Below are 27552 nucleotides of genomic sequence, written 5' to 3' on the forward strand. Positions count from 1 at the left end.
CATTCTTTTTTGTTTATTCTGTTCTGCAGCAGTGAATTCCACCATTCTGTCTCCTAGGTCACTTATCCGTTCTTCTGCCTCAGTTTATTCTGCTATTGATTCCTTCTAGTGTAGTTTTCATTTCAGTTATTGTATTGTTCATCTCTGTTTGTTTGTTCTTTAATTCTTCTAGGTCTTTGTTAAACATCTCTTGCATCTTCTTAATCTTTGCCTCCATTCTTTTTCTGAGGTCCTGGATCATCTTCACTATCATTATTCTGAATTCTTTTTCTGGAAGGTTGCCTATCTCCACTTCATTTAGTTGTTTTTCTGGGGTTTTTTCTTGTTCCTTCATCTGGTATATAGCCCTCTGCCTTTTCATCTTGTCTGTCTTTCTGTGAATGTGGTTTTTGTTCCACAGGCTGCAGGATTGTAGTTCTTCTTGCTTCTGCTGTCTGCCCTGTGGTGGATGAGGCTATCTAAGAGGCTTGTGTAAGTTTCCTGATGGGAGGGACTGGTGGTGGGTAGAGCTGACTGTTGCTCTGGTGGGCAGAGCTCAGTAAAACTTTGATCTGCTTGACTGTTGATGGGTGGGGCTGGGTTCCCTCCCTGTTGGTTGTTTGATCTGAGGGAACCCAACACTGGAGCCTACCTGGGCTCTTTGGTGGGGCTAATGGCGGACTCTGGGAGGGCTCATGCCAAGGAGTACTTCCCAGAACTTCTGCTGCCAGTGTCCTTGTCCCCATGGTGAACCACAGCCTCCCCCCGCCTCTTCAGGAGACCCTCCAACACTAGCAGGTAGGTCTGGTTCAGTCTCCCCTGGGGTCACTGCTCCTTCTCCTGGGTCCCGATGTGCACACCACTTTGTGTGTGCCCTCCAAGAGTGGGGTCTCTGTTTCCCACAGTCTTGTCGAAGTCCTGCAATCAAATCCCACTAGGCTTCAAAGTCTGATTCTCTAGGAATTCCTCCTCCCGTTGCTGGACCCCCTGGTTGGGAAGCCTGACGTGGGGCTTAGAACCTTCACTCCAGTGGGTGGACTTCTGTGGTATAAGTGTTCTCCAGTCTGTGAGTCACCCACCCAGCAGTTATGGGATTTGATTTTATTGTGATTGCGCCCCTCCTATCATCTCATTATGGCTTCTCCTTTGTCTTTGGACGTGGGGTATCTTTTCTGGTGAGTTCCAGTGTCTTCCTGTCGATGATTGTCCAGCAGCTAGTTGTGATTCTGGTGTTCTCGCAAGAGGGAGTGAGAGCATGTCCTGCTACTCCGCCATCTTGGTCTCCAGTCTGTCAGTGCAGATGGGCATCATCCAGTCATTGAGGGCCATGTTGAACAGTAGAGCCAAAGCAGCAGTCAGAAAAGTCAGGCTCATGCAAACCTTTGGTCTGGGTGAGTTAATCACGATGCTCCCAGGGCCTTATCTCCAAACTCCGAAGCTCCACGCTCCAGAGGCCCTCCTTTGGAAGCGCTGCCTCCCCTTCTGCACCTGGAAGGCAGATTCTTAACCACTGGACCACCAAGGACGTCCCTGAATTTCTTTTAAATAGTCTATAATATAGATTACTATTATAATCTATAATAATACAAATTTGGCGTGTTTTTTTTGTGTGTGTTAACACTTCACATATTTTAAGCAGTAGCCAAAACCAAATTTAGCTATCAGAAAACTTTTTTACTGAATTTAAAACCATAGCCTAAAATATCTGCACAATGAGTTTGTCATTCATTTTTCTTGTTTCTGAATCTCCTAGGAGTAAAGCAGTACTGACCTGATACATTGCTATGTTATCAAAATCTTATGAGATTAAAAAAATAACCAACCTTCTCAGACCACCCAATATGTTTGACTACCCAGTAAGATTGATTTCCTGCACCTTTTCCTCTTTCTCATAGCTCAGGACCTGATTACTTCTTCCAAAGTGATTCAAACCAGAGCAGACAAGCTTTCTTGCTGTAGTTTGACTTTATTATATGTGAATAGCTCATAAATTTTACTCTCTTGTAACCTGGTGCCTCTCCCTCAGGAAATGTATCCTCTCCTCTGTGAACCTGTTCTGTCCAGTCTGCTAGCCATTAGCCGCATGTGGCTACTTAAATTTAAGTTAGTTGAAATTAAGTAAAACTAAAAATTCAGTTTCTCAGTCACATTAGCCACATTTCAAGTGCTTGATAGTCACGGGTGGCTGGTAGCTGTCACGTTGGACAATGCAGGTCTAGGACACACCCACCATTGCAAAAGCCCTGGGCAGTGTTGGTCTAGAGGCCTCACCTCCTGGAGATGGGGGTGGGAGTGGAGAATTGTCATGAGACGTTTCTGTCCTCCTGGAATTTACATTTATAGCCTGCCGCAGACTCAGGTTGCTCCAACTAATTATCTCAGTTCCTATTGATAATCAGTTGGTCCCAACTTGACCAGTGGGAACCCTTTAAGTACATTAGCTTCCTTGTCCTTTAGCATTGCTGTTGCTTTGAATTTTCAAAAGTTATCCCTGCTTTCTGTGATAATCGATTACTTCAGACCACCTGGTGTTTTGCGTTTCTCCCCCCTCAAACCTGCCGCAGATCTGAAATCAGCTGTCTGTGAGGAGGCCTCTTCCTTTCATCTTAGCATTTGGGTCTGCCTGAGGGTGGGCGCAGGGTCTCAGTGCCCCCCTTTCTGTTGGAGCCTGTGGTGGCGACAGGGCTGGGGGCACAGGCCTTTCTGAGGTCATGAGTTCCCACTGACTTTTGCGTCTTAGTCACGTATTATTCTGATTTTCATACCGTGAGGTTTCATTGACCACTTGCATACTGGTGTTCAGTCAGACCTCCGCTGACCACAGACCTGCGCGTCTGTTTCCTCATCCAGCAGATATTTAAGGGCCCATGACTTGTGAGGTGCTGTGGTGAGCTGGCCAGCTTGCTTTGGGTGTTTCAAACTTAACTCACCCCGTCCCTACTGAATCTGCCTTTCCTTCTGACTTTTTGCACATTCACTCAGGCTGGAAATCTGGACACCTTCACTTTCAAATCCCGTCAGACAATAAGTTCCTTTGACTTTACCTCCTCTATAACTTTTTTATCCTGACCCTTTCTCTCCCTCCCGCCTCTTTTCTTGTCTGACCTGTGTTTGTCCCGATCTCTCAGCTTCAGTGTCTGTCTTGTTCCTTTCCTCCAGCATCCGCCGGCTTCCTCCTGGGGTAGAATGCAGACCCCTCAGCCTGCCATGCTGGACACTGCAGAGCCCCTCTGCCGGCCCTTTTTCCGTCTCCACCTCTGTATATGTTCTCTAATAGTAACCTTTCTCTTTCTGCTTATTGGGTCTTTTCGTGAAAACGTGCTTCAGTGAGCTTATTTTGATGTTGTTTCCCACGGCTTTAAGACCGGAGAGCCTCTTTCCCCCTAGTTACTAATGCTTGCAAACTCCAGCTGTTATTTTAAACCCTATTTCCTAGCCTTTTGTGACCAAGTCCATAATATTTGTCACTTTTATTACTCCGACCCCAGTAACCTTTTATTCCCATTAGGACTTTCAAACCAGCTGGTCTTACTTACCTTCTTGTGTCCTTCAACGCCAGAGTCTGTCGCTGTAATCATTACTTTAAATGTATTCTGTGCTCCCTTTTCCCCAGTGGTCATATTCTGTGTGGCAAAACTACATCCCTGGCATTTCCTGCCTCCGCCACCTCTGTGCCCATAGCACTTAATTTAGCTGGAAGAGCAATGCCACGGGGAGCAGGCTTTCTTTAAGTCGTTAGCACAGCCCGAGGCGGGCCTGTCGTGCTCTGTCCCCTCCCACCCCACACCCTGGAGGACTGCGCCATAGTCCCGTACTCGGACCTCCCACGCTGTGGCCTCGCGCTCCCCCGAAGGCCCTGCTTCGGCCTGGCTGAGGACTTGCCCCTGGTCCTCCCCTCGGGGCCGCCTCGTGCACACGAGGTCCCACGCGGCGCTGCCCCCCGCCCCCGCCGTCCATCCTCACGCCGCTGGACCTTCCGCTCAGTGTACACGCTTGCTGGACCGCGACGCCACGCCCCCTGTCGGCCTCTTCCTTTGTTCTTCGCGGCAGATGCCTCGCAAGTGTTCTCTTTATCTCTGCCTCCAAATCTTCTCTTGTTTTCGCTGTGCTTTCGTTGGGCTTCCGTCCACACTGCTGCTCTGAACCCGCTCCTGTGGCACTGCCAGCCCCCCTCCCAGGACAGCCCCCCTCCCAGGACAGCCCCGGCGGCAGTTTAGCAGCTCCTGGGTCCCGGGGCGCCGGATGCTCGGGTTACCGTCTTGTCTCCTCTTGCTTTTCCTCCTCTTTAACTTCATGGTGGAGTTCATCCAGCAGGGAGGCCGATCTGTCCTTCCTCGATGGTCTTGTCTGGTTTCCTGGCTTAAATAATGCTTAATATGCTGAAGGCTCCCGGACGTCAGCCCCGGCCTGGACCTCTCTCTGTGTGGCCAGTGTGTCTGACCGGCGGCTGGACGCCTCACATCCCCTGTCCCATCACCCTCCCCGGCCATCTCCAGCTCGGGCCAGAAATTAGAGTCCTTCTCTTTTCTTTCTCCTACACCCCATGCTGTTCTGTCAGAACACCTGCGCAGATCTGAGTTTCCATGTCTGAGTTACTGGACTCGCCGGCTGCCCGGCCTGTTCTTGCCCTTGTCCCCATGGTTTCTCCCCACACAGTGGCCAGCGATCCTTCCTGAAGGAAGTCAGGCCACGTCCCCTCTGCTTGCAGCCCTTCCACGACTCCACTTTTTTCTTGTAATAAGAGCCCCAGCCCTTACGATGGCCTCGAGTTCCTATAAGATCTGGTGTCTTTCTGCCTTTTTCACGTCATCTACAGCCCTCCCCAGCTGGCTGGCCTCTTGCTGTTGTGCGGCTGGGCTGGCACCTTTCTTCGTGGTGTGTCCGCCGGTGCTTCTGGGAACGTGCGTCGCTGGTGCTTCTGGGAACGTGCGTCCCCGGGCAGCCAGCACGCAGCGTGTCCTCTGCCTCTCTCAGCACGCCGTTCGCCGAGGCTCCCGTAGTTGGGACCACGGCTGGCCTTCTGCACGCGCCTCCTGCCCAGCAGCCTTGACCCCTCCCGCCTGCTCTGCTTCTCTCCCAGGCCCCTGCCACCTTCTAACAGAAGTCCCCTGCGATCCATGTTTCGTTCTTTGTATTCAAGGACTTTAACAGTACCTGATAGATAGTAGATATGTTATAAATATTGCTTTTGCATTTTTAACTTTATTGAGGAATAATTGAAATACATAACTATGTATTAAAGTATGCAGTGTGATGATTTGATATACGTATGCACTGTGGAATAATGACCACAATCAAGTTGACTCTGTGTGTGCGTGTGTGTGCGTGTGTGCGTGTGGTGAGAACACTTAAAGATCTGCTCTCAGCGGTTTTCAGCTGTACAACACAGTGTTATTAACTAGTCACCATGCTGTACATTGGCTCCTCAGAACTTATTCTTCCTGTAACTCAGAGTTTGTATCCTTTGACCTGTATCTCCCCATTTCCCTCTCCCCCCAGCCCCTGGAAACCACCGTTCTGTTCTTTGAAGTTAGCTTTTTCCCCCCTAAGATTCTACATATAAGTGATGCCATATAGCATTTGTCTACCTCTGACTTATCTGGCTTTGAACTCTTAGCTCATTTAGACTTAACGCGTTACCGTTTTAGTAGTAACGAGTTTATTTTCCTGCACGATGGCAGTGGTTGCCAGTTAGACATCGCTCGTCTCTCGGTTGCACCCACAATGTATAAATAGGAAGGCAGGCGCTCAGGAAGGTAATGACCTTGCTCCAAGCGCTTGCAAGGCACAGAGCTCAGCCGGGTGCACAGCCACCTCTGTGGTGTTACACCCTGAGCAGGAGCCCTTTGAGCCCTAGTTTCTCCCTCTGCTGCCCGCGCCGCTCTGCTGACTGTCGTGAGTCTTCCGAGAGGGTGGGTGGTATCCAGGCACACGCGTGTTCGTGAGGCAGGCTCGGCCCGAGGGGGCTCCCAGCTGCTGGAGACGCTTTCTTGCTTCTGTCTAAACTTTCCTCCACTCTCAGTCACTCGCCATAACTTGTACCCAGGTGGGTGCAGGTGACTGACTTCTGTTCATACAGTTGCAAATAGCTTCCAGGCGTTTCCAGGAGTTTCTGCACTTATGTCATGCGGTCCGTCTGAAACAACTCATTTTCTTAGACCCGGTTCTTCTCATGGATTCCAGAGAGACCCAGTTTCAGGGCTGGGTGTTCGGACTTGGAATCTTGTGTTCCTTTTGCTTCTGCTCTTGCTTCAGTTGGTCACGGATTCCTGTTACTGTTTTCTTCACCAGATGACCCCATTCATCTCTTTCTGTTTCACTTGCTGTCTGAGCTTAGACCTTTGTTACCTCATGGCCGTGTAATGTGCTGGCTCCTAAGTGGTGTCTGCCTCCTCTTTCTCCTGACTTCTGGATGGCATGAGGTGAGACTGTAGCCTGAACCCCATTCCTTTTCCTGAGAAACCCAGTGTTACTGACATGTGATTAGCTAAGGCTTCCCTTTTCTGCTGTCTGTGATAGGCTGGCAATTCTGTTTTGCTGATGTGTCTTGTCTCTTCTCTTGCATTGTTTCAGTTCTAGTAATGCTTTTTTCCCCCCCGCCCCGAGAGGCTTTGAAGCAGCAGATAGCAGATTTACAGGAAGATTTGAAAAGAAAGGAAGCAAAATGGTCCAGTACACATGGCCGTCTTAGAAGCCAGATAGAAATGTTGGTCAAAGAGAACACAGACCTCCGGGAGGAAATAAAAGTGATGGAACGATTCCGACTAGATGCCTGGAAGAAAGCCGAAGCCACTGAGAGCAGCACCAGGATGGGTCAGTGTGTGACGGCCTCGAGAAGAGACAGGTCCACGGTAGGTTTCGTCACGTTGGGGAGAGGCTAAGTATTTGAGCAGTCCGATTCGTAGAAGCAAAGTAGAAGGGGGGGGTGCCAGGGCTGGGGGAGGGGAGAATGAGAAGCTGTTGGTACATCTTAACATGGTTAAGATGGTGATTTTGTGTTATGCGTATTTTACCACAATTAAATACTTTTGTGCATCGCTATACAGATAGTTTTCAAATTCATTTTTATAATTCTTATAAAGGAATTATAACACAATAGGCAGGTAATCTCAGTTAAAACAGGGTAAGTAAAATTTTTGCAGAGATTTTTTTTTTTTTGCATATGATCCTTTTAAATCAAGTATTTGTTTTTTTATTCGTCTGTATTCACAACTGTGATGTGCCAGTCACGGCTTTGAGGCACTGGAGATCAAGCAATGAATAAAACAGACAAACTTGCTTGTTCTCTTGGAGCTTGGATTCCAGCCGTGGGAGAAAGATGAGTGAAGCATATGGTGTGGGACGTAGTGGCGAGAGCTAGGGAGGGAAAGCGAGGAGGTGGGATCACTGTGGGGGGGAGGGTGTTGCAGTTTATACAGGACGGCTGGGGAGGCCCTCCTGAGAAAGCGACGTTGGAATAATGGCCCGAAGAGGGCGCAGTGAGCCAGGCTGAGACGTGGGCCTGGAGCCCCCGAGGCCGGGAGGAGCAGAGCAGGGGATGGGATCAGAGACGGGCTCGAGGGTGGTGGGTGCCGCTTTCATTAGGCCTTAGTAACTACCTGTGAGCATCGCCCTTTCCCTCTGAGAGAGACGGGGAGCCCTTGCAGGGCTTGGATGGAAGGGGTGGCCTCCTCCTCTGTTTTGGTGAGCCCACCCTCCCTGCTGTAGACGTACGAGTGGCCTGAAGTGGGCGTTTGGGCGCCATCAGGACACCAGCTGGGGGATTGCTGCAGGTGGACGGGGTTTAGTGATGAACTGGGGATGGGGTGTGACAGCAGGAGAGGGGGCGGGAACGGCTTCCAAGTTGAGTGTGGTTTTTTTGGCCCTTTACCCTGAGTCCCCACAAGAAGAGAGCACGCTTTTCCTGGGGGTGTGGGTTTTGGTTAGGAGCTCAGGTTTGATCAGGTGAGCTTGAAATGCCTACTAGACATCAGGTGGACATCAGGTGGGGCTGTGCGTGTATCCAGAGAAGCTCAGGTCGGAGCGAGAAGTTTGGGGCCCTCGGAACGTGTTGGAGAGATCACTCGGGCTGAAGGCGTGGACGGGGAAGGGTCCCGGGTCCTGGCCAGGTTGTGAGAAGATGGCGGGGAGGAGAATGAACCCGAGTCTGAAGTAAAGGAGGCCAGTGTGGTGTCCTGAGGGCCAAATAAAGCAGCAGAGAGGCCGGTGCCCCAGAGGCTGCTGCCGAGTAAGCGGGGGACTGAAGATGGGTCGTCGGATATGCCGGGTAAAAGCCTGACCGGGTAAGAGAGCGAGAGGTTTCAGGCAGAGTATAAAGCTTTGTGGAGAAGTTTTGCAGTAACAGTAAAGAAATGGGGCAGTAGCTGTAGGGGAAGTAGTTTTTGTTTTTTTTTAAGATGGGAAAATCAACACGTGCTTATGTATTGGTAGGATTGATTCAGTAGGAAAATACGGATGCAGGAGAGAGTGGGCGGGTTGCCGAAGCTGCGAGCACGAAGGAGAGGAGACCGGGTTTAGGGGGAGTGGAGGCGCCTGCCCGGCCGGGAGCTCAACGCCCGTGCCTGGTGACGGGGCCTCAGCTGTGGACCTGGGGCTGGACGTGTGGGGTCCGCTGGTGGGACGTCCCCCCTAACCCTCTAGCTTCCCTCAGGGAACGGGGGCTCGGGCATCTGCTGAGAGTGAGGACAGAGGGCACTCTGGGAGGCTGGAGGCGGTGGATCGGGGTCCACGAGAGTGGAGAGCAAAGGGTGAAGTGTGGTCTGACTCCTGGGCTGCACTAGGGGCCCACGCAGGTTAGCGATTATATGTTTCAAGTGGGAATTGTTTGCGTTATTTTTTCTTTTTCAGCTTTTTGGGTGTAGGGTGGTGGAGAGTACTGTTGATATTTTAGCAGAAGTGTGGTCATCCAGGTGAATCCCACAGAGTGAGAGGGGCTGGAAGTTGACAGTATGTAAATACAGCAGGAGTGCCTGCAGTGAACCATGAATTCAGGCTGCTCAAGGAGGGCATAGGTTTTGGGGGACACAGAAAACATGTGGATCAGTGAATTTTGGGACCCTGTAGGCTGTAAGCATTGTTGGAGTGAGGGTCTCAGAGGGATGCGCTGGAAGGACGGGACATGGTAGTCAGAAGATGGAATTCTACCCCCCCAAAACATTTTATTATGAAAGCTGCCCCAAATAAAGTTGAAAGAATAGTATGATGAACACCTGAATCCTCACCTAGATCCAACCATTGTTCACATTTTGCCATATTGCTGTATAGGTATTTTGCTGAACCATTTGAAGGTAATTGCAGAAATTGTGGCAACTCACTCCTAAATACTTTGGCACTTTATTAAATGGCACTGGCTTTTTGGATAATTTTTAATTATTTTGTACGATGTCCCACATTCTGGATTCGAATGCTTTGAAATTGATATTTTTGCAGTTCTTAATAATTGCAGATATTGATAATGACTAGTTCTAGACTTTGTCCATTGGAGCGCATGGCCAGGGTGGGAGAGAACAGGTCTAGAGATGGCAGCTAAGGTATTGGGGTGGCTTCTCCTGGCAAGTGGGGTACACGGACACGAGACTTGCTGGGGCAGGGCTGGGTAGGGAGGAGAGAAGGCGATCTGGTTGGAGGTGGTGGTGGGGAGCAAGGAGGACATCCACCTTGACCTCTAAACCTTGGGGCTGCGGAAGGGACAGTGTGAGCAGTCTTCTGCTGTCTGACCATGAGTTCCTCTCCTCTCCTCTGGCCGCTCTGGTAACAGTCACAAAAAACTGTTCTGTTTTACATTGTCTGTTATGCCTTCACTTGAGGAATGCATGTATTTCCAGAGGCGGCATGTGCGTGTGTGTGTAGTTCATTCCTAGTAGCAGCTTGTTCACTCTGGCCTGTAGCAATAAACGAAAACAGCATAAATGAACACACTTAAAACATTCCCATTGCAAGCTGAGTTCTGTTAGTTTCATTCCTTGTACTAATGTGTAAACTATTACTAATTTTATATTCAAAATTTTCTCATACTATAGAAGTCATCAGTTCGATTTCAAAAGAGTCAAGTTTCTTCAGGAACCCAGGTAGAAAAGTACAAAAAAAACTATTTGCCAACACAAGGTAAGATAGTTGCATGATCTTTTTATAAAATATTTCAGGAATTTAAAGAGTGGAGAATTTACACCCAACTTAAGAAATAAAACATTGTAGATCTAATTGAAGCCCCTGTGTGTCCTACTCCCAGCTAATGTGCACCCTGACAGCACTCCCTTTCTTATTTTTCATTCTTTTACTACATTGTGTCCATAAATCAATATAGGGTTGTTTCATAGTCCATCCCTCTGCAGTTTGCTGCTTTCTCAGTATTTTAAGACCTACCCTCATTAATACATATAAACTCTAGCTGTACAGATCCCATGTGTATTTGCCACCGTATATTTTCTTGTTGGTGGGCATTCAGGTTTTCCCCCAGTTTGTCAGAGAATGAAAAGGGCTGCAGAACAAGTCTCGGTCGTGTGAGTTTCTCTCGGGCACATGGCAGGAGTAGGCTATGGGGTCACATGAGGTTTGTGCCACTTTAGGAGGCTTTCCCTTTGCAAAGCGGTTACCAGTTTCTTTTTATACTGTCAGCAGAACATGCTCTTTGTGCCTGCCAACACTTGATCTGCTCAGACTTTATATAATTTTGGCTAGTCAGATGGGTGTGAAATGGTGGGTCAGTGTAATATGCATTTCCCTGATGACTCATGAGGTAATGTGAGCATCTTTTCATATTTAGTGGACATTTGGGTTTCCTCTTTTGTGAATTGCCTGTTCATTTCTTTTGCCCGTTTAAAACTCTGTGTGTTTGTGTATGTGTGTATATGTTTTTCCGTATTGAAGTTAGTTATTCTGCATACTAATCCTTTGTCATTTGTAAGCACTGCCAATATCTTCTGCCAATCTGTATGTAGCTTTTTGGTTTGTGGACTTAGAATGTCACCAATAATTTGCATATTCCTGTGTGAGTGTCCCCATCCTAACCCCTTGCCTCTTCCGGAGGAAATGACCATCCTGTGTTTATCATTTCCATGCTTTTATTTTTTTTCTATAGACTGTATTTTTTAGAGCAGTTTTAGGTTCATAGCAAAACTGAATAGAAAGTACAGAGAATTCCCATATGCTTTTTTTAAAAAAACATTTTTATCTCGTGTGTGTATGCTTACACCATCTATTGTTTAGTTTTGCTTTTGCTTTAGTTCTTTAAAATGTCATTGTACAGTATGTAAAAAAAAAAAAAAAGAAAAGAAAATTAAAGGCCAATATCTCTAATTAAAAAAAAAAATAAATAAATAAATAAATTTATTTATTTTTGGCTGTGTTGGGTCTTCGTTGCTGCTCACGGGCTTTCTCTAGTTGTGGTGAGCGGAGGCTACTCTTCGTTGCGGTGCGCGGGCTTCTCATTGTGGTGGCTTCTCTTGTTGCGGAGCATGGGCTCTAGGCGCGCGGGCTTCAGTAGTTGTGGCGCGTGGGCTTCAGTAGTTGTGGCACACGGGCTCAGTAGTAGTGGCGCACAGGCTTAGTTTCTCCGCGGCATGTGGGATCTTCCCGGACCAGGGCTCGAACCTGTATCCCGTGCATTGGCAGGTGGATTCTTAACCACTGTGCCACCAGGGAAGTCCCTGGTTTGTGTTTTTTATATACATGTTTTTCCTTTTAATATCGAAGTTAATCAATTTTTTTAAAAAATGTTTTTTGCTTTTCGTGACTGAGATATCCTTCTCAATCGTCAGGTCACAAATATGCTATTTTCTCCCATGAACTTTTGTTTTCACAACTGGGTCTTTAAGATCTACCTGGCATTTTTAGAAATTATTTCTGTGAATTAAATTTATAAAAGTGGATATAACATATGCAGTTTGGCAGTTATAAAGGAAATACTTGGGTAACCACTGCCTAGATAAATAGATTAGCAGCATCCCAGAACTGACCCCTCCATGATTATATTACATTGCTTTCCCTTGTAGTTTCTGCTTTCATAGGTACAGCTCTAAAAAAATGTTTTACTTGTTTTTGAGCTTTCTGAATAGAGTTGTACTGTATGTATTCCATTGTCTTCTTTCACTACCTATTTTTTTTAATACATCTTTATTGCAGTATAATTGCTTCACAATGCTGTTTCTGTTGTACAACAAAGTGATTCAGCCATATGCATACATATGTACCAGTATCCCCTTCCTCTTCAGCCTCCCACCCATCCTCCCTATCCCGCCACCCCTCTAGGTCGTCGCAAAGCATCGAGCCCATCTCCTTCTGCTATGCTGCTGTGTCTCACCAGCCAACTGTTTTACATTCAGTAATGTATACATGTCGATGCTACTCTCACTTCGCCCCAGCTTCGCCCTCCCACCCCATGTCCTCAAGCCCATTTTCTATGTCTACCTCTTTATTCCTGCCCTACAACTAGGTTCATTGGTACCGTTTTATTTTTTTTTTAGATTCCATATATATGCATTAGCATATGGTATTTGTTTTTCTCTTTCTGACTTACTTCACTCTGTATGACAGTCTCTAGGTCCATCCACCTCACTACAAATAACTCAATTTCGTTTCTTTTTATGGCTGAGTAATATTCCACTGTATATATGTGCCACATCTTCTTTATCCATTCATCTGTCGATGGACACTTAGGTTGCTTCCATGTCCTGGCTATTGTAAATAGAGCTGCAGTGAACATTGTGGTACATGACTCTTTTTGAATTATGGTTTTCTCAGGGTATATGACCAGCAGTGGGATTGCTGGGTCGTATGGTAGTTCTATTTTTAGTATTTTAAGGAACCTCCATATTGTTCTCCATAGTGGCTGTATCAATTTACATTCCCATCAACAGTGCCAGAGGGTTCCCCTTTCTCCACACCCTCTCCAGCATTTATTGTTTGTAGATTTTTTCATGGTGGCCATTTTGACTGGTGTGAGGTGATACCTCATGGTAGTTTTGATTTGCATTTCTCTAATGATTAATGATGCTGAGCATTCTTTCATGTGTTTGTTGGCAATCTGTATATCTTCTTTGGAGAAATGTCTGTTTAGGTCTTTTGCCTGTTTTTGGATTGGGTGGTTTGTTTTTTTTGATATTGAGCTGCATGAGCTGCTTGTAAATTTTGGCGTTTAATCCTTTGTCAGTTGCTTCATTTGCAAGTATTTTCTCCCATTCTGAGGGTTGTCTTTTGGTCTTGTTTATGGTTTCCTTTGCTGTGCAAAAGCATTTAAGTTTCATTAGGTCCCATTTGTTTATTTTTGTTTTTATTTGTTTCTCTAGGAGGTGGGTCAAAAAGGATCTTGCTGTGATTTATGTCATAGAGTGTTCTGCCTATGCTTTCCTCTAAGAGTTTTATAGTGTCTGGCCTTACATCTAGGTTTTTAATCCATTTTGAGTTTATTTTTGTGTATGGTGTTAGGGAGTGTTCTAATTTCATTCTTTTACATGTAGCTGTCCAGTTTTCCCAGCACCACTTATTGAAGAGGCTGTTTTTTCTCCATTGTATATCCTTGCCTCCTTTATCAAAGATAAGGTGACCATATGTGTGTGGGCTTATCTCTAGGCTTTCTATCCTGTTCCATTGACCTTTATTTCTGTTTTTGTGCCAGTACCATACTGTCTTGATTACTGTAGCTTTGTGGTATAGTGTGAAGTCTGGGAGCCTGATTCCTCCATCTCCGTTTTTCTTTCTCAAGATCACTTTGGCTATTCGGGGTCTTTTGTGTCCATACAAATTGTAAAATTTTTTGTTTTAATTCTGTGAAGAATGCCATTGGTAGTTTGATAAGGATTGCATTGAATCTGTAGATTGCTTTGGGTAGTATAGTCATTTTCACAATATTGATTCTTCCACTCCAAGAACATGGTATATTTCTCCATCTGTTTATGTCATCTTTGATTTCTTTCATCAGTATTTTATAGTTTTCTGAGTACAAGTCTTTTTCTCCTTAGGTAGGTTTATTCCTAGGTATTTTATTCTTTTTGTTGCGATGGTAAATGGGATTGTTTCCTTAATTTCTCTGATTTTTTGTTGTTAGTGTATAGGAATGCCAGAGATTTCTGTGCATTACTTTTGTATCCTGCAACCTTACCAAATTCATTGAGTAGCTCTAGTAGTTTTCTGGTGGCATCTTTAGGATTTTCCATGTATAGTATCATGTCATCTGCAAAAAGTGACAGTTTTACTTCCTCTTTTCCAATTTGTATTCTTTTTATTTCTTTTTCTTCTCTGATTGCCGTGGCTAGGACTTCCAAAACTATGTTGAATAAGAGTGGTGAGAGTGGACATCCTTGTCTTGTTCCTGATCTTAGTGGAAATGCTTTCAGTGTTTCACCACTGAGTATGATGCTCGCTGTGGGTTTGTCATATATGGCCTTTATTATGTTGAGGTAGGTTCCCTCTTTGCCCATTTTCTGGAGAGTTTTTTATCATAAATGGGTGTTGAATTTTGTCAAAAGCTTTTTCTGCATCTATTGAGATGATCATATGGTTTTTATTCTTCAATTTGTTAATATGGTGTATCACATTGATTGATTTGCATATACTGAAGAATCCTTGCATCCCTGGGATAAATCCCACTTGATCATGGTGTATGATCCTTTTAATGTGTTGTTGCATTCTGTTTGCCAGTTTTTGTTCAGGATTTTTGCGTCTGTATTCATCAGTGATATTGGTCTGTAATTTTCTTTTTTTGTGATATCTTTTTCCGGTTTTGGTATCAGGGTGATGGTGGCTTCACAGAATGAATTTGGGAGTGTTCCTCCCTCTGCAATTTTTTGGAAGAGCTTGAGAAGGATGGGTGTTAGGTCTTCTGTAAGTGTTTGATAGAATTTGCCTGTGAAGCCATCTGGTCCTGGGCTTTTGTTGGTTGGAAGATTTTTAATTATAGTTTCAATTTCATTGCTCGTGATAGGTCTGTTTATATTTTCTAATTCTTCCTGGTTTGGTTTTGGAAAATTGTATCTTTCCAAGAATTGGTCCATTTCTTTGTGGTTGTCCATTTTATCGGCATATAGCTGTTTGTATTTCTGTGGTGTATTTCTGTGGTGTCAGTTGTGATTTCTCCTTTTTCATTTCTAATTTTGATTTGCATCCTCTCCCTTTTTGACTTGATGAGTCTGGCTAAGGGAGAGGAAAGAGGAATGATTTAGCCACCATGATGCTGACTTCACCTTTAAAAGTTCCCAAATTTCTTTCTTTAATGTAGTTGAATTTCACCTTTTTCCTTTATGGGTAGTGCTTCTTGCCGTAAGTCTTTACCTATCCTGAGGTCATAAACGTGTACTCCTAAAGTATCTAGCTGTTCCAGCATTGTTTATTAAATAATTGTTACATGTAATTTTATAAGGTGCTCACAGTGGTGGACACCCATTCCCCTCTGTTCCTCCCAGTAAGAATGTGCTCAGAGGCTTGTTCATGATGTTCACAAACAGCTGAGAGAATTAAGCTTGATGAGCTTGAATACTGGTTCTGACTTGACTTTTATTAGTTGACAACCTTGGCAAGTTATTTAGCCTCTCAGCTTTGATTTCCTCACCTATAAAATGAGGCTATTAGTCTTTTCTGTGGAGGCTGGTTGTAAGATTTAGAGATGATGTAACACGGAGCTCAGACTGCACTGTGGTTCTTCGTGCCTGTGAGGTGGAGGAAGGTGTTCATTTAGCCATAATCTGTGTGCACTCCTTGATTCCTTTTTTCTTGTATCCTTACCCCCCACTCCCATCAATCCCTAAATTAATCCTGATGTTGATATTTTCTGAATTAAGTAGGTTGAACCATATGACATTGCTAGCACTCGGCCTTTTGGGACCCACAGGTCAGTGATTTGACACAGTACAACACTGCCGTCTCTACGGATGCCCACCAGCCTCCTGACTGGACTCTGCCTCTGTTCTTCTCCTCTAGTCTATTCTCCCTGGAGCATCCAGCATCCATTCTAGTGTTTAACATTTAAGTCAGATCCTGGCACTTGAGCTTGAAACCCTTCAAATTTGGGACTGTTTATAATATCCATTGGCATATGAGAAGAAAATATTAGAACTTCAATGTATTTTTAGTTATCATTTTGTTGTTGGTGTCTGTATGCACACGCATGCTTATTTTATAATGTATGAACGTGTACAGTACATGATGTGTGTGTTGGTCATGATCTAAAAAGTTTAGACCACAGCCATTAGGTCTAGATTATAATTAAATACCCAGTTATTTTTTTTCAAGCCAAATTCTATGTGTATTCCTGGATGCTTCTATTATCTGTACCCCATTCCTACCCTCTAAGTAAAGTCCTGGTGATTGTCTCCAAAATACCTTTGGGTCCATCTATTAGATTGAGCACCTTTCTCCAGATTGTACACTTTCAGAGAACAGATACTGTCGTCTTTCTTGGTCATCAGGACTTAAGTATTTGAATAAGTATTTGAATTTATACAGTGAAGAACTCCTAGGAATTAGGAATTAGTAACGAAAAGTACTAAGACTTCCTTAAATAATGGGTAAAGGACAGCAGTTCACAAAAGAAGAGTGAACTAAGGAGATGTTTGATCATAGTATTGAGTAAACTTAAAACTTTCAATTAAATAATAAAACTAACTCTGGTAATTATTTTCTAACAGGCAATCCATCTCGAAGATCCAAGTCTGTGTCTCGTGATTTAGGAAATTCGGATAAGGGACAAGTAAATCTCTTTATGTTTTTATATATTAAAGCATATTATTCAGGCTTAAAGTTGACTGGTTAACTGGCTTAAGTTTCTAAACTATTTATAAAGGAAGCTTTTTACTTAACATTGTAAATGTTTTCTATACAGCACCAAATACTAGTCATACTAGAGTCCTATAATAGTGGAATCTGGCTTTTGGACTAAGTGTAAGTTTTAGCTGCTTGAGATTTTTATTACATGTAATGTAGGACAAACCAAGAGCCTCTTGTCCTTACAGATAGCCTCACCCAGGGAGCCACCTGAACCAGTGAACTCTCCAGATCCTGAATGTAAAGAAGAGGATGAAAAAGAAGAAAAAGAAGAAATTCAGGGAGAAATCAGCCATCCTGATGGAAAGGTTAAACTTTTTTTTTAAACCAATGAATACTATAAAAAATGAACATGGGTTAAAATAGAGTTGAAACACTTAGATTCTGAAATAATTGATCTTCAAGACTTGATGGGGCTGAAAACCTTAGTACCTTGGCACATGACTCGGTTTGAACCTTGGGACCCTATGAAAATACTCAATAGACAGCATGCATTTAATTGCCATTTCTAATTTAGAGATGATGCAACAAGAAGAGGAATACAGTCCAGTTGCTTAAACTTCTTGTTCTTCCTCCAGACATGGCTAAGAAGCCTTGGTAATCCTTGGTACTTTTAAAATCCTCAGTTCTTGGCCCTACCCTTCCTGCAGGCTTCCGTAAATATTTCCTGGGTCAGCTGCTCTCCACCCCCAGCCTGACAATTTTATTCTTGTGCTTAGGAAAGGTTTTGAGTGGGAAAACGGCCTGGGTGGGTGTTCCAGCTAAAGAGTGAATGACAAGAGGAGGAACATAAACAGGGTTACTGAGGAGGTGATGAGGGAATTTTTCCTTGGGTTTATGAAACATGTACTTTTCCAAGTACTCTAATCTGATCCACTTTAATAGAAATCAGAAGGCCAAAGTTCACTGCAAATTTTGAGGAATGAGTGAAGGACAAAGACCAACAGTCAGAAGGAAGTTGTTAGACTCTTCCTGTACAAACTCTACTTTAGGATAAATTGTTGATGAGGGAAGGTTTTCTTTCTTAGAAGAATCGCAGCTAATGAATGGAAGAGGAATGAGAAAATTAGAGAATCAACAGTTTACAGTTTCCAATGACATGAAGGGTCTAGGCAGTCATCAGTGGCTCCTGAAACCTTAGACGAAAGGTTGACGGATCTCGTGATGCCACCCAGTCAGTGCTGAGGTCATGAGGCAGCACGTACTTACTGGATTTCTGGACGTGCTGCCATACAAAGCCCACTGCTGCACCTAAAAAGTACTCGTCAGGGTAATTCAGCTGGAATATAATCAAGCCTCGAGAGCTTACTACTGGGTTTTTTAAGGAAAAACAGTGATATGGGAACATGTTTAATGACACCATAATGGAAAAGCAATCAGCCAAATCCAGAGTGTGGGAAATGTTACATATTCAGTGACCCAGTTCCTTCAACAGTTGGCATTAAAAAAAGGGGGTAAAGGAAGGGACCATTAGAAATTGAGGGTAGAGACACATCAAGTGTGTGTGGATCTTGTTTTGATCCTGATTCAAGTAAACTGTAAAAGGCCTTCTTTGTGTGAATTTATGGAAAACAATATGGTATGGTTATGATGTGATAAAGGAATGAATTACAGTTTATTAGGGATGATAACGGTTTGGTTATGTTAAAAATCCTTCTGTTGGAGATATCTGTTGAAATGTTTACAGGAGAAGTGATGTCTGCAGTTTGCTTGACAAAAAAACTACTAACAAGTTGTTTTGGGGGAATATGTGACCTAAGAACAGTGATGTGTAGATAGGTGAAGTTGATTGTTATGAGCTTATTAACTTTTCTCTCCGAGAAATGTTTTAATTTTTATTATGAAAAATTTCAAAGTAGGCAATTAAAAGAATTAGGGATATTTTTGTCGTGTGGTCTCAGGAAATTTTACATATTGATAGTCCTGGTTTTTTTTTTTTGTAGATAGAAAAGGTTTATAAGAATGGGTGCCATGTTATATTGTTTCCAAATGGAACTCGAAAAGAAGCGAGTGCAGATGGAAAGACGGTCACTGTCACTTTCTTCAACGGTGATGTCAAGCAGGTCACGCCGGATGGGAGAGTGGTAGGTTTCCACAGGCGTGTTTTGTCCGTAGCGTAAACACCTCAGAAGAGGCGGTGGTGCTGACTCTGTCTCTCTGCAGATCTACTACTACGCAGCCACACACACCACCCACACCACGTACCCAGAAGGACTGGAAGTCTTACATTTCTCCAGCGGACAGATAGGTGAAAACCTGCTGCGCCCTTTCAGCATTAAATTCCTCCTTTCCTTTAGAAATAAAATATTTATGGTAACCCCTTTTTCTACAGAAAAACATTTCCCAGATGGAAGAAAAGAAATCACGTTTCCTGATCAGACTATCAAAAACTTGTTTGCTGATGGTCAAGAAGAAAGCATTTTCCCAGATGGTACAATTGTCAGAGGGCAACGGTACGTTACCCGTTTTGTTTCTAGATTTTCTAGTTTTCAACTTTTATTACCAGTTGAATTGTAAAAATCTTAAAACATTTGTGTAAGTCATTCAACATTTCACTGAGTTCAGAATTTGAGAGCAGGTGAGACATGTTTTCAGCATTCTGGAGTTTAGGATGAGTTTGAGATAAATGGATTGTAACGTCTAGTTAGTCATTAGCCTACAGACCTAAAGGGTGTCTGAACAGCACTTCATGAAACGAGAATGGCAAGTATTTGTTTAGAAATCAGTGCCGTGAAATTTGAAAACAGTGAGTGAGACACAAAGAAGGAAAGCTGCCCTGTCAATTTTTAAGAATAACCGGACTCTGTATTTTGATTATCTGGGTCTCTCTGTCCCAGCCTAAGCACTTTACTCCTCTGGCCACCCTAAGCCAATTCCTTAAAGTCAACAATTTCTTTCTTTATCCTTCTGAATGTTAAATTTCTTGAAGTTAAAGTCAACTTCTTCAATCCACAGTGAAGAGCATCTTATAAGCACCATTTTAATTGAAACCCTGGTGGAGTTTTGTCAAATCGAGAGTCCTGTTTTTAGTTTCACCCTCCTCTCCTGGAGTGTAACAGTTTAAGTACCCATTAACTTGAATTCTATGACATAAACTTGGCAGTAATGTAGGAACTTCTCATGGTCATGATTGTGTTTTTCCCTTAATGTGGTCTGAAACTTTACCTGGTGCTCAACTAAAGATTTTCCTCAAACTTTATTTCTTCTGTGTACAGTATACTTTGATTTCAGAAACTTTTCAAAAAATTGACTTGTATGATTGAAATTTTCTGTAGTAGAAAGAAAATAATATGAAAAGGTCCCCACATCCGTCTATCCATCTTCAAGTATTAACTCATGGCAAGTCTACACTCAAGCACATCCCATGTATTAATTCATTCAGGATTATCATGTTTTAATTGAGGTATAACTGACATATAACATTAGTTTCAGGTGTACAACAAAGATTTGATAGCAAGATGATCACAGAAGTCTAGTTAACGTCCATCATTACACATACTTACACATTTTTCTTGTGATGAAAACTTTTATTCTCATTCATTCCGGATTATTTTGCCATTTTTCACTTACAGCAGTGGTTCTCAAACTTCAGGGTGCACCAGAATCACCTGGAGGGACTGTTCAAGAGCAGGTTGCTGGGCCCCAGCCAAATAATTTGCGTTTCTAATGAGCCCTCGGGTGATGCTGACACCCTAGGGCCACACTTGATAGGGCACTGGCTCTCTAACACTTGTATGTGGCACAGAGCCATTGTGTTCATATAAAATTTGAGAAATAACCAAAACAGAAAAAACCATTCTGTGCTGAGAAGTTGAGTCCCAATTATACCTATATAAGGACCAGGGATGCTCTAGGAGAAGGAATAACTGCCAGAGTTCTCCTGCTGTATACTTCATATTTTTAAAGAAATTAAATTCTACTTTAAATTTACAGAGATGGCAACAAAATCATAGAGTTTAATAATGGCCAAAGAGAACTACATACGGCCCAGTTCAAGAGACGGGAGTATCCCGATGGCACTGTTAAAACTGTGTATACAAACGGTCTTCAAGAAACCAAATATTCATCTGGTCGAGTAAGAGTTAAAGACAAGGATGGTAATGTTCTAATGGACACAAAACTGTCATGATCCTTGTGTATAGCTCATCATGAAATAACACTAACTTGATTTTCTTCTTTAAAAAATGTACATTTCTTGTGGATTCTGTGGTTTAATTTATATATACTGTGTGTGTGTGTGTGTGTGTATATATAAATGGAAAAGATTGTTTGGAATATAAAATAAAACTTGATGCCTTTTTTTATAATGTTTGAAATGCACAGGGACAGCTTTCATTTTTAGTTCACCTACCTTGTCTTTCTACGGTTCTAACCAGTATAGACTTTTAACAAGTGGATGCTTTCATTGGTTGGAGATGGTTATGAGAGCCAAGAAGTACAAGAAACACAGTATCACAGATTTTCCCACCACCTACCAGTCCTATGAAGGTCTTGCTCAAAAAGTTTACTGAAGGAGTAAGAGGATTTCTCCAGTCAAGATATTACTGTGCTCAATTAGTACTAAAATTAAAGCATTATCATCTACCACAGAGGTCACAGAATTGGAAGTTAAAACAGTGACTGAATACAAATAAACAGTAAAACAGGCAAAAGAGTTCATTCTACAAGTGCAGATAAATCTCATAGGAGGAGAAAGCAGTTGTAAGGACGGTGACAGCTGAGAAAGGCGGGGGCGTGAAAACTAACCAGCCAGTGTTAACTGATTGATAGACCACAGGTGCCTTGACCTTATTACCTGTAAGACGGGCCGACAGAAGCAAGATGTCCTTGAAGGGGGGGCCAAGTCACCTACAAGTAGATTTACATAGTAAGTTTGGTCTAGTCACTTAGTGCAGTCTGACAGTAGTGCTGGCAGTAACTCAGTTTTTTAAAAAAAGCCACATGTATTAATTCCAGGTGATTTAAAACTGAATAACAAAAAAGTTGAAAACTTTTCAAAGAAAATAATTATATGTATTACCTCAGGAATAGAGAAAGATTTTTAAATTTTATTATTTTTTTTGGTTGTGCTGCACCTCTTGGGGGATCTCAGTTCCCAGACCAGGGACTGAACCCAGGCCACAGCAGTGAAAATGCCAGATCCTAACCCCTAGACCATCAGGGAGCTCCCTAGAGAAAGATTTTTAAATGAGACACAGCACAAACCTTAAAAGGTTGATGAGTCAAAAGTTTCTGTTTGTCCAAAGATACCACAAAAGAGAGAAAAGTCACAGCCTAGGAAAAGAAACACGTATCTGACAAAGGATTAGTAACCAGAATATATAAAGAATCCCTATTAGTTAAAATAGGTAATTACAAACAAAGGATTAATAAGCAATAAACTGACTAAAACCAGTAAATGCATATTTCAACAATGAGGTACCTTTTTACGTTATTGTCATAAACTGGCAAACAATGGTCTGGCCACACCACATGTTGGCAAGGAACTTGGACTACTGATGGTAGAATTAGCTGGTAAAATCACTTTTTTGGAAAGCAATTGCCGCATGACCTAGTACTAAATTCCACTAAAGTATGTTTACTAGAAAACCCCTCACAGGTGCATAAGGGGTTGTACAGTAGAGTATCTGTAATTGAGAAAAAACTGTTAACAACCTAAATATCTAACAAGAGAGTAAATTATATGCACAGATGGATGTAACGGTGAAAGTGAATAAAATAGAGCTATGCATACCAATATGCATTATATAGTGGAAATAAAGTAACGGAAAAAAGGTAATTCTGTGATACTGCACACACTTAAAAATATACAGAGCAACACTATGTCTTGTTTATGGATGCATGCATATACAATAAAATTATAAAGAGCTATATAAGAACGATAAACACCAAATTCACAGTATTCACCTCCTCTGTAAGAAACAGAATGACTGGGGAAGGGTAGAACAGGGGCCTACAACTGTGCTGATGATGTCTTGTTTCTTCAGCTGAATGTACATTAGTTATAAAATGAACTAAATATGTTTTTTCTAACATGCCTAAAATATTTCATTTAAAAATTACAGTAAAATAAAATAAGTAAATACTTGAAAGCAAATATTTATTAACTTTTTTGGAACAATTCCTAACAGTTCAACATGTAAAGAAAAGAAAAAAAAGGCCAGCACTATTGCAGAACAAGTCAAGAAAAATAAGCCTGAAATGGTCTACATGTAACAGAAAACTTTCTTCTGGGCTGCTATAGATGCTCTGTACTGTAAACCTGAAAAACAAAAGGTGTGTTATTTTAAACCTTTGCTTAAGGTTCAAATACAGTTACTGAATCACATGTTACGTTTATGTGAATGGATAAAGAGTGAGCTGTTTACCGAAGGACTTTAATAACCTTGTTATCAGGGCACTGGCTGTCCAGTAGTGCTGCATGTGTAGCACAGCATTCTGTGCTTAAATTATTTATAGTGCCCGCTTTCCGCTGCTCTCCTCCTTGCCCCCATAACCATCTGGCACCATGAATGGTCAGGATAGCCGTTCCAAGTGTTTTTATAGCTATGGAACCTCTTTGTTACTGGTACTCAGTAGGTAAGAAGGGCCTATGAAGGAGAGATCTACAAGGGAGACTCTGGTTGAGCTTTGCTGTCATTCCTTTGACAAATCAAGGAAAGGCCAAAGGTGCTTTTCAGGGCAATTTAGTATGAATCTCTGCTACATCATGCTGACTGTAAGGGTGAACAAGAAGTCGTGGTACTTACATCACTCGTCTTGGTCTGCAAGCCCCATTTCTACTAATGACATATGAACTGGATACCCTTCATCTTCATATAATGTCACTATTTGTTCTGGTACCTGAGCCTAAAATTAACACACACATGTCAAGAAAACACCATCATGTCTTTGCTGCCTGTTCCTCCTACAACTGGCAGGAGGGACAAGGCATTCTCTAAGTTTATTTATAATTTATACACTGTTACTTTCAAAAGGTATCTTGATGGTTTCTTGCTAAGTCCCATTCTTTCCATCTTTTACTTTATTTAAAATGTAACTCTCCCCAAAGTTTTCCTGGATTGAGCCAGTGGGCTTTAATACTACCATTCCTGTTAAAATTCATTTACATTCTACACATAAAGCATACCTTTATGCATACAGTCACCAAATTTTGAGTGTTACTCATAGAGGTGAATACACATGTATTTATAAGAACATTTGTTATTTTCACTGGCTTCTTGAGAGAAACCCTGCATAAGCTATTTACACCACTGCATACACAGGACCATGGTATGTACAGAGGTTTTCAAAAAGCACTGTCTAGTAACAGCACTGCTTCATTAAGAGCTCATTCTTGTCACAGCCAATATATCAGAAATCCCCCAAGTCTCGGGTCCCCAGATCAGGGCGAGCTGGGCTGAAACAACAGTGGTGAGGACTAGGGTGAACCGAAGAGCATGTCCCCACCTAGAGGGACTGTTGTTGCACCACTGGTGCTGTCACTTCAGAAGATTTTATAGTACTTAGAAATAAGACTGTGTATAATTTTCCAGTTTTAAAACAGCTGTGCACTAAATCAAACATGGTTACAAGCCAGATACGGCCTTCGAGCCACCCCTTTGTGACTAAGCCTCAAGTAGAAAGCATATTTATACCAAGCATGATCTGGATTTTCTTTTTTGGACCTTTTGATGCAGCTTCTACTGCATTAAACAATTCAAAGTCAGTACAGTTATGATATGAGCACCATTTGAACCTTTCTCTGACTCTGACCAGAATCCCCCTTCTGGTCTTTTCTACTTTTAGGATGCAGCTCGAATGTCACTTTCTCCCGGTCATACTTACTGAATAAGCACTCAAGTGCCTACTAAGCAGGGGCTCAAACACCCTACCCTGATCTCTCCAGACAGAACTCATCGCTCCTGCTTCTCTCCCCACACACACACCCCAAAGATACCTATACCTTTTTTATAGCATTTATTTCATTCTACCTTGTATTAGTAGTTTACATGTTTTCCTCATTATCAGTTCTTTGATTATAGGATACTCATCTTGATCATTTTTTATCTTAGTCATTAGATCACTGATATTTTATATCATTGCAGGGCTAATCAAAAGTTTGTAAAATACAAACTAAGACATTTGAACAAGCCTTAAAATTAATCCTATAGTATTTACAACATCAAATGCTTTAAAGCATTTTTGCATCTAGAGCTGCAGAGATAAAAAGCACTTTAGAAAGTTAACAGGGATCCTTGAAATAGCTTTCAAAGTATTTTGGCTAATTAAGGCAGATATTTACCATGGAAGAAGCATAAAGTTGTTTTCCTTGAAGACAGTCTATCATAGCCCACAATGCTTCCATGCTCCACTTGGGACAGTACGGTATTCTTGCCTTTCCTACATCTCTTAAGGGAGGTTTAAACCCTGCCAAGAGAACCTTTATGGCTCGGGCTGGATACTGCATAAGATGAACAGGAATTTGACAAAGTCTGTCACAAAAGAAATCCTTAAATTAAAATGTTAAGAATGTCACAATTAGAGAAAAAGTTAAAGGTGTTGGATTTGGCAGTGATTCTTGGATATGACACCAAAAGCACAGGCAACAGAAGAAAAAATTTTGATTATATCAAAATTTAAAACTGTGCAAAGGGCACAGTCAACAGAGTGAAAAGGCAACCTACAGAATGAGAGAAAATATACATTAAAAAGGACATTTCTCCAAGGAAGAGATATAAATGGGCAACAAGCAAATGAAAAGGTGCTCAACATCACTAATCATCAGGGAAATGCATATCAAAGCCACAATGTGATATCACCTCATACCCATTAGGATGGCTACTATTTAAAACAAACAAAAATGGAAGATAACAAGTGTTGGTGAGGATACAGAGAAAAACTGGAACCCTTGGACATTTGGTGGGAATGTAAAATGCTACTGTGGGGAAGTTTGGTGGTTCCTCCAAATACTAAGAATAAGCATATTATCCAGCAACTCCACTTCTGAGTATATTGAAAGCAGGGTCATGAAGAAATATTTGTACACCCATGTTCATAGCATAATTCACAATAACCAAGTATCCACTGATGGGTGCATGGATAAATGTGTTATATACATGTGATGGAATATTATTCAGCCTTAAAAAAGAAGAAAATTCTAACATATGCTATGACACGGTTGAACCTTGACATCATGCTAAGTGAAATAAGCCAGTTACAAAAAGACATATGAGATACCTACAATAATCAAATTCATAGAGATGGAACAGTGGTTGATGGGCTGGATGAAGAGGGAATGAGGGATCGTTTAATGGGCACAGGGTTAGTTTCAGTTTTCCAAAATGAAGAGAGTTCTGGAGATTGGTTGCACTAACAATGTAAGGAAAGTTAATACTACTTAACTATACTTCTAAAAATGGTTAAGATGGTAGATTTTATGATATGTGTATTTTACCACTATTAAAAAAGTATCACAAACAACAATAACAAAACTTGGAAAATAACAGTGTCGGCAAGGATGTGGAGAAAATGGAACTCCTGTGCGTTGCTGGTGGAAATATAAGTAATATAGCTACTATGGAAAAGTTTGGCATTTCCTGAAAAAGTTAAACACACAATTACCATATGGTCCCGCAATTCCATTTTGAGGTATATAATACCCCCCAAACAGCTGAAAGCAGGAACTCAAAATGGCTCTTTGTATGTCATTGTTCATAGCAGCATTATTCACAGACCAAGTGCCCATCAACAGATGAACAGATAAACAAAATGTGGTATATACGTACAATGAAATATTATTTAGTCATAAAAGTAATGGAATTCTGACACATGCTTCAATTGGACGAACTCTGAAAACATCATTCTAAGTAAAATAAGCCAGACATAAAAAGACAAATACTTATGATTACACTTGATGAAGAACCTAAAATAAGCAAATTCATACAGAGAGTAGAAGAGGGGTTACCGGGAGCTGAGGGAAAGGGAATGGAATGTTATTGAGGGGCAGAGTTTCTGTTTGGGGTTATGAAAAAGTCCTGAAAATGGACAGTAGCAATGGTCGCACAACACTGAATACTTAATGCCAATTAATTGTATACTTAAAAATGGCTAATGTAAATTTTTTCTCTTTAAGAATTTTTTAAAATTTATTTTTTAACACGGTAGATTTTATGGTATGTATATTTTACAATAAAAAATAACTTTTAGATAAAAAATACTCCCAATATATAAGTAGCTTTAAAATAGATTTTTTTCTTTTAAAAAAAGAGGCAAAATCTTTTCATTAAAAAAAAAAAAAGAATAGAAAACTAAGAATCCTAATTCAACTAAGTTTACTTTTTTGTTTTTTAACCTGTTTATTGTCAGCTTTTCAGTTGATCCATAATCAACAAATTGTACCAGGACAGCCAGAGGATTAAATTCTTTAATGGAAACAATCTTTGCTCTGTACCATACGCCATCATCATATTCTGCAAGGCAAGGCATTTCTGAAAAGACAAAAAGGGGAAAATCACATTGCCTTTTATTTTCTTAAAAACGTTTTTTTAAAAAAGTACAGTAAAGTACAAAGAAAATATAATCACCAATTACCCATTATTCAGAATTAAAAACTCAACAGTTAGCCACATGTTGGCTTGTGCTCTTTTTTCTGTTTATACTTTATAAACCTTGTTTTTCCTAATTCCTAAGTTAGGAAAAGGCTGGAAGAAAGACACCTCTCCATTCTCAGAGTCCTAGTTCTTCCACCACCCAAGGCTTAAACCATCCTTCCATTGTTCCCACTTCTTATACGCCCCCGATTTTTTTTCCTTTGGGCAATTGTCTTCTGCAAATGATAGT

At 41.9% G+C, this 27552-nt stretch overlaps 2 protein-coding genes across 16 annotated transcripts in view; one reads left to right on the forward strand and one right to left on the reverse strand.

The window, feature by feature from the left end:
* CPAP (centrosome assembly and centriole elongation protein) overlaps positions 1-21035 on the forward strand; it is a 59908-nt gene extending 38873 nt beyond the window's left edge. For all 6 annotated transcript variants that reach the window (XM_082435085.1, XM_082435089.1, XM_082435086.1 and 3 more), the window contains 8 exons: positions 6588-6830; positions 9999-10083; positions 16596-16657; positions 16920-17039; positions 18675-18815; positions 18895-18979; positions 19064-19184; positions 20665-21035. In XM_082435085.1, coding sequence (XP_082291211.1) covers positions 6588-6830; positions 9999-10083; positions 16596-16657; positions 16920-17039; positions 18675-18815; positions 18895-18979; positions 19064-19184; positions 20665-20860 — 1053 coding nt within the window. In that variant the 3' untranslated portion in view covers positions 20861-21035. The remainder of the gene's footprint in view (positions 1-6587; positions 6831-9998; positions 10084-16595; positions 16658-16919; positions 17040-18674; positions 18816-18894; positions 18980-19063; positions 19185-20664) is intronic.
* Positions 21036-22814: 1779 nt separating this feature from the next.
* Positions 22815-27552, reverse strand: part of RNF17 (ring finger protein 17) — a 131319-nt gene continuing 126581 nt past the window's right edge. For 9 of the 10 annotated variants that reach the window (XM_082435065.1, XM_082435064.1, XM_082435063.1 and 6 more), the window contains 4 exons: positions 27065-27200; positions 25016-25205; positions 23481-23580; positions 22815-22993 (listed from right to left, as the gene is read on the reverse strand). In XM_082435065.1, the coding sequence (XP_082291191.1) occupies positions 23482-23580; positions 25016-25205; positions 27065-27200 (425 nt within the window). In that variant the 3' untranslated portion in view covers positions 22815-22993; position 23481. Of the gene's footprint in view, positions 22994-23480; positions 23581-25015; positions 25206-27064; positions 27201-27552 lie in introns of those variants that run through there. The other variant, XM_082435066.1, reaches the window with a different exon arrangement.

Source organism: Balaenoptera physalus, assembly GCF_965194825.1.
Source record: "Balaenoptera physalus genome assembly, chromosome: 18".
Classification (NCBI taxonomy): Eukaryota; Metazoa; Chordata; class Mammalia; order Artiodactyla; family Balaenopteridae; genus Balaenoptera; species Balaenoptera physalus.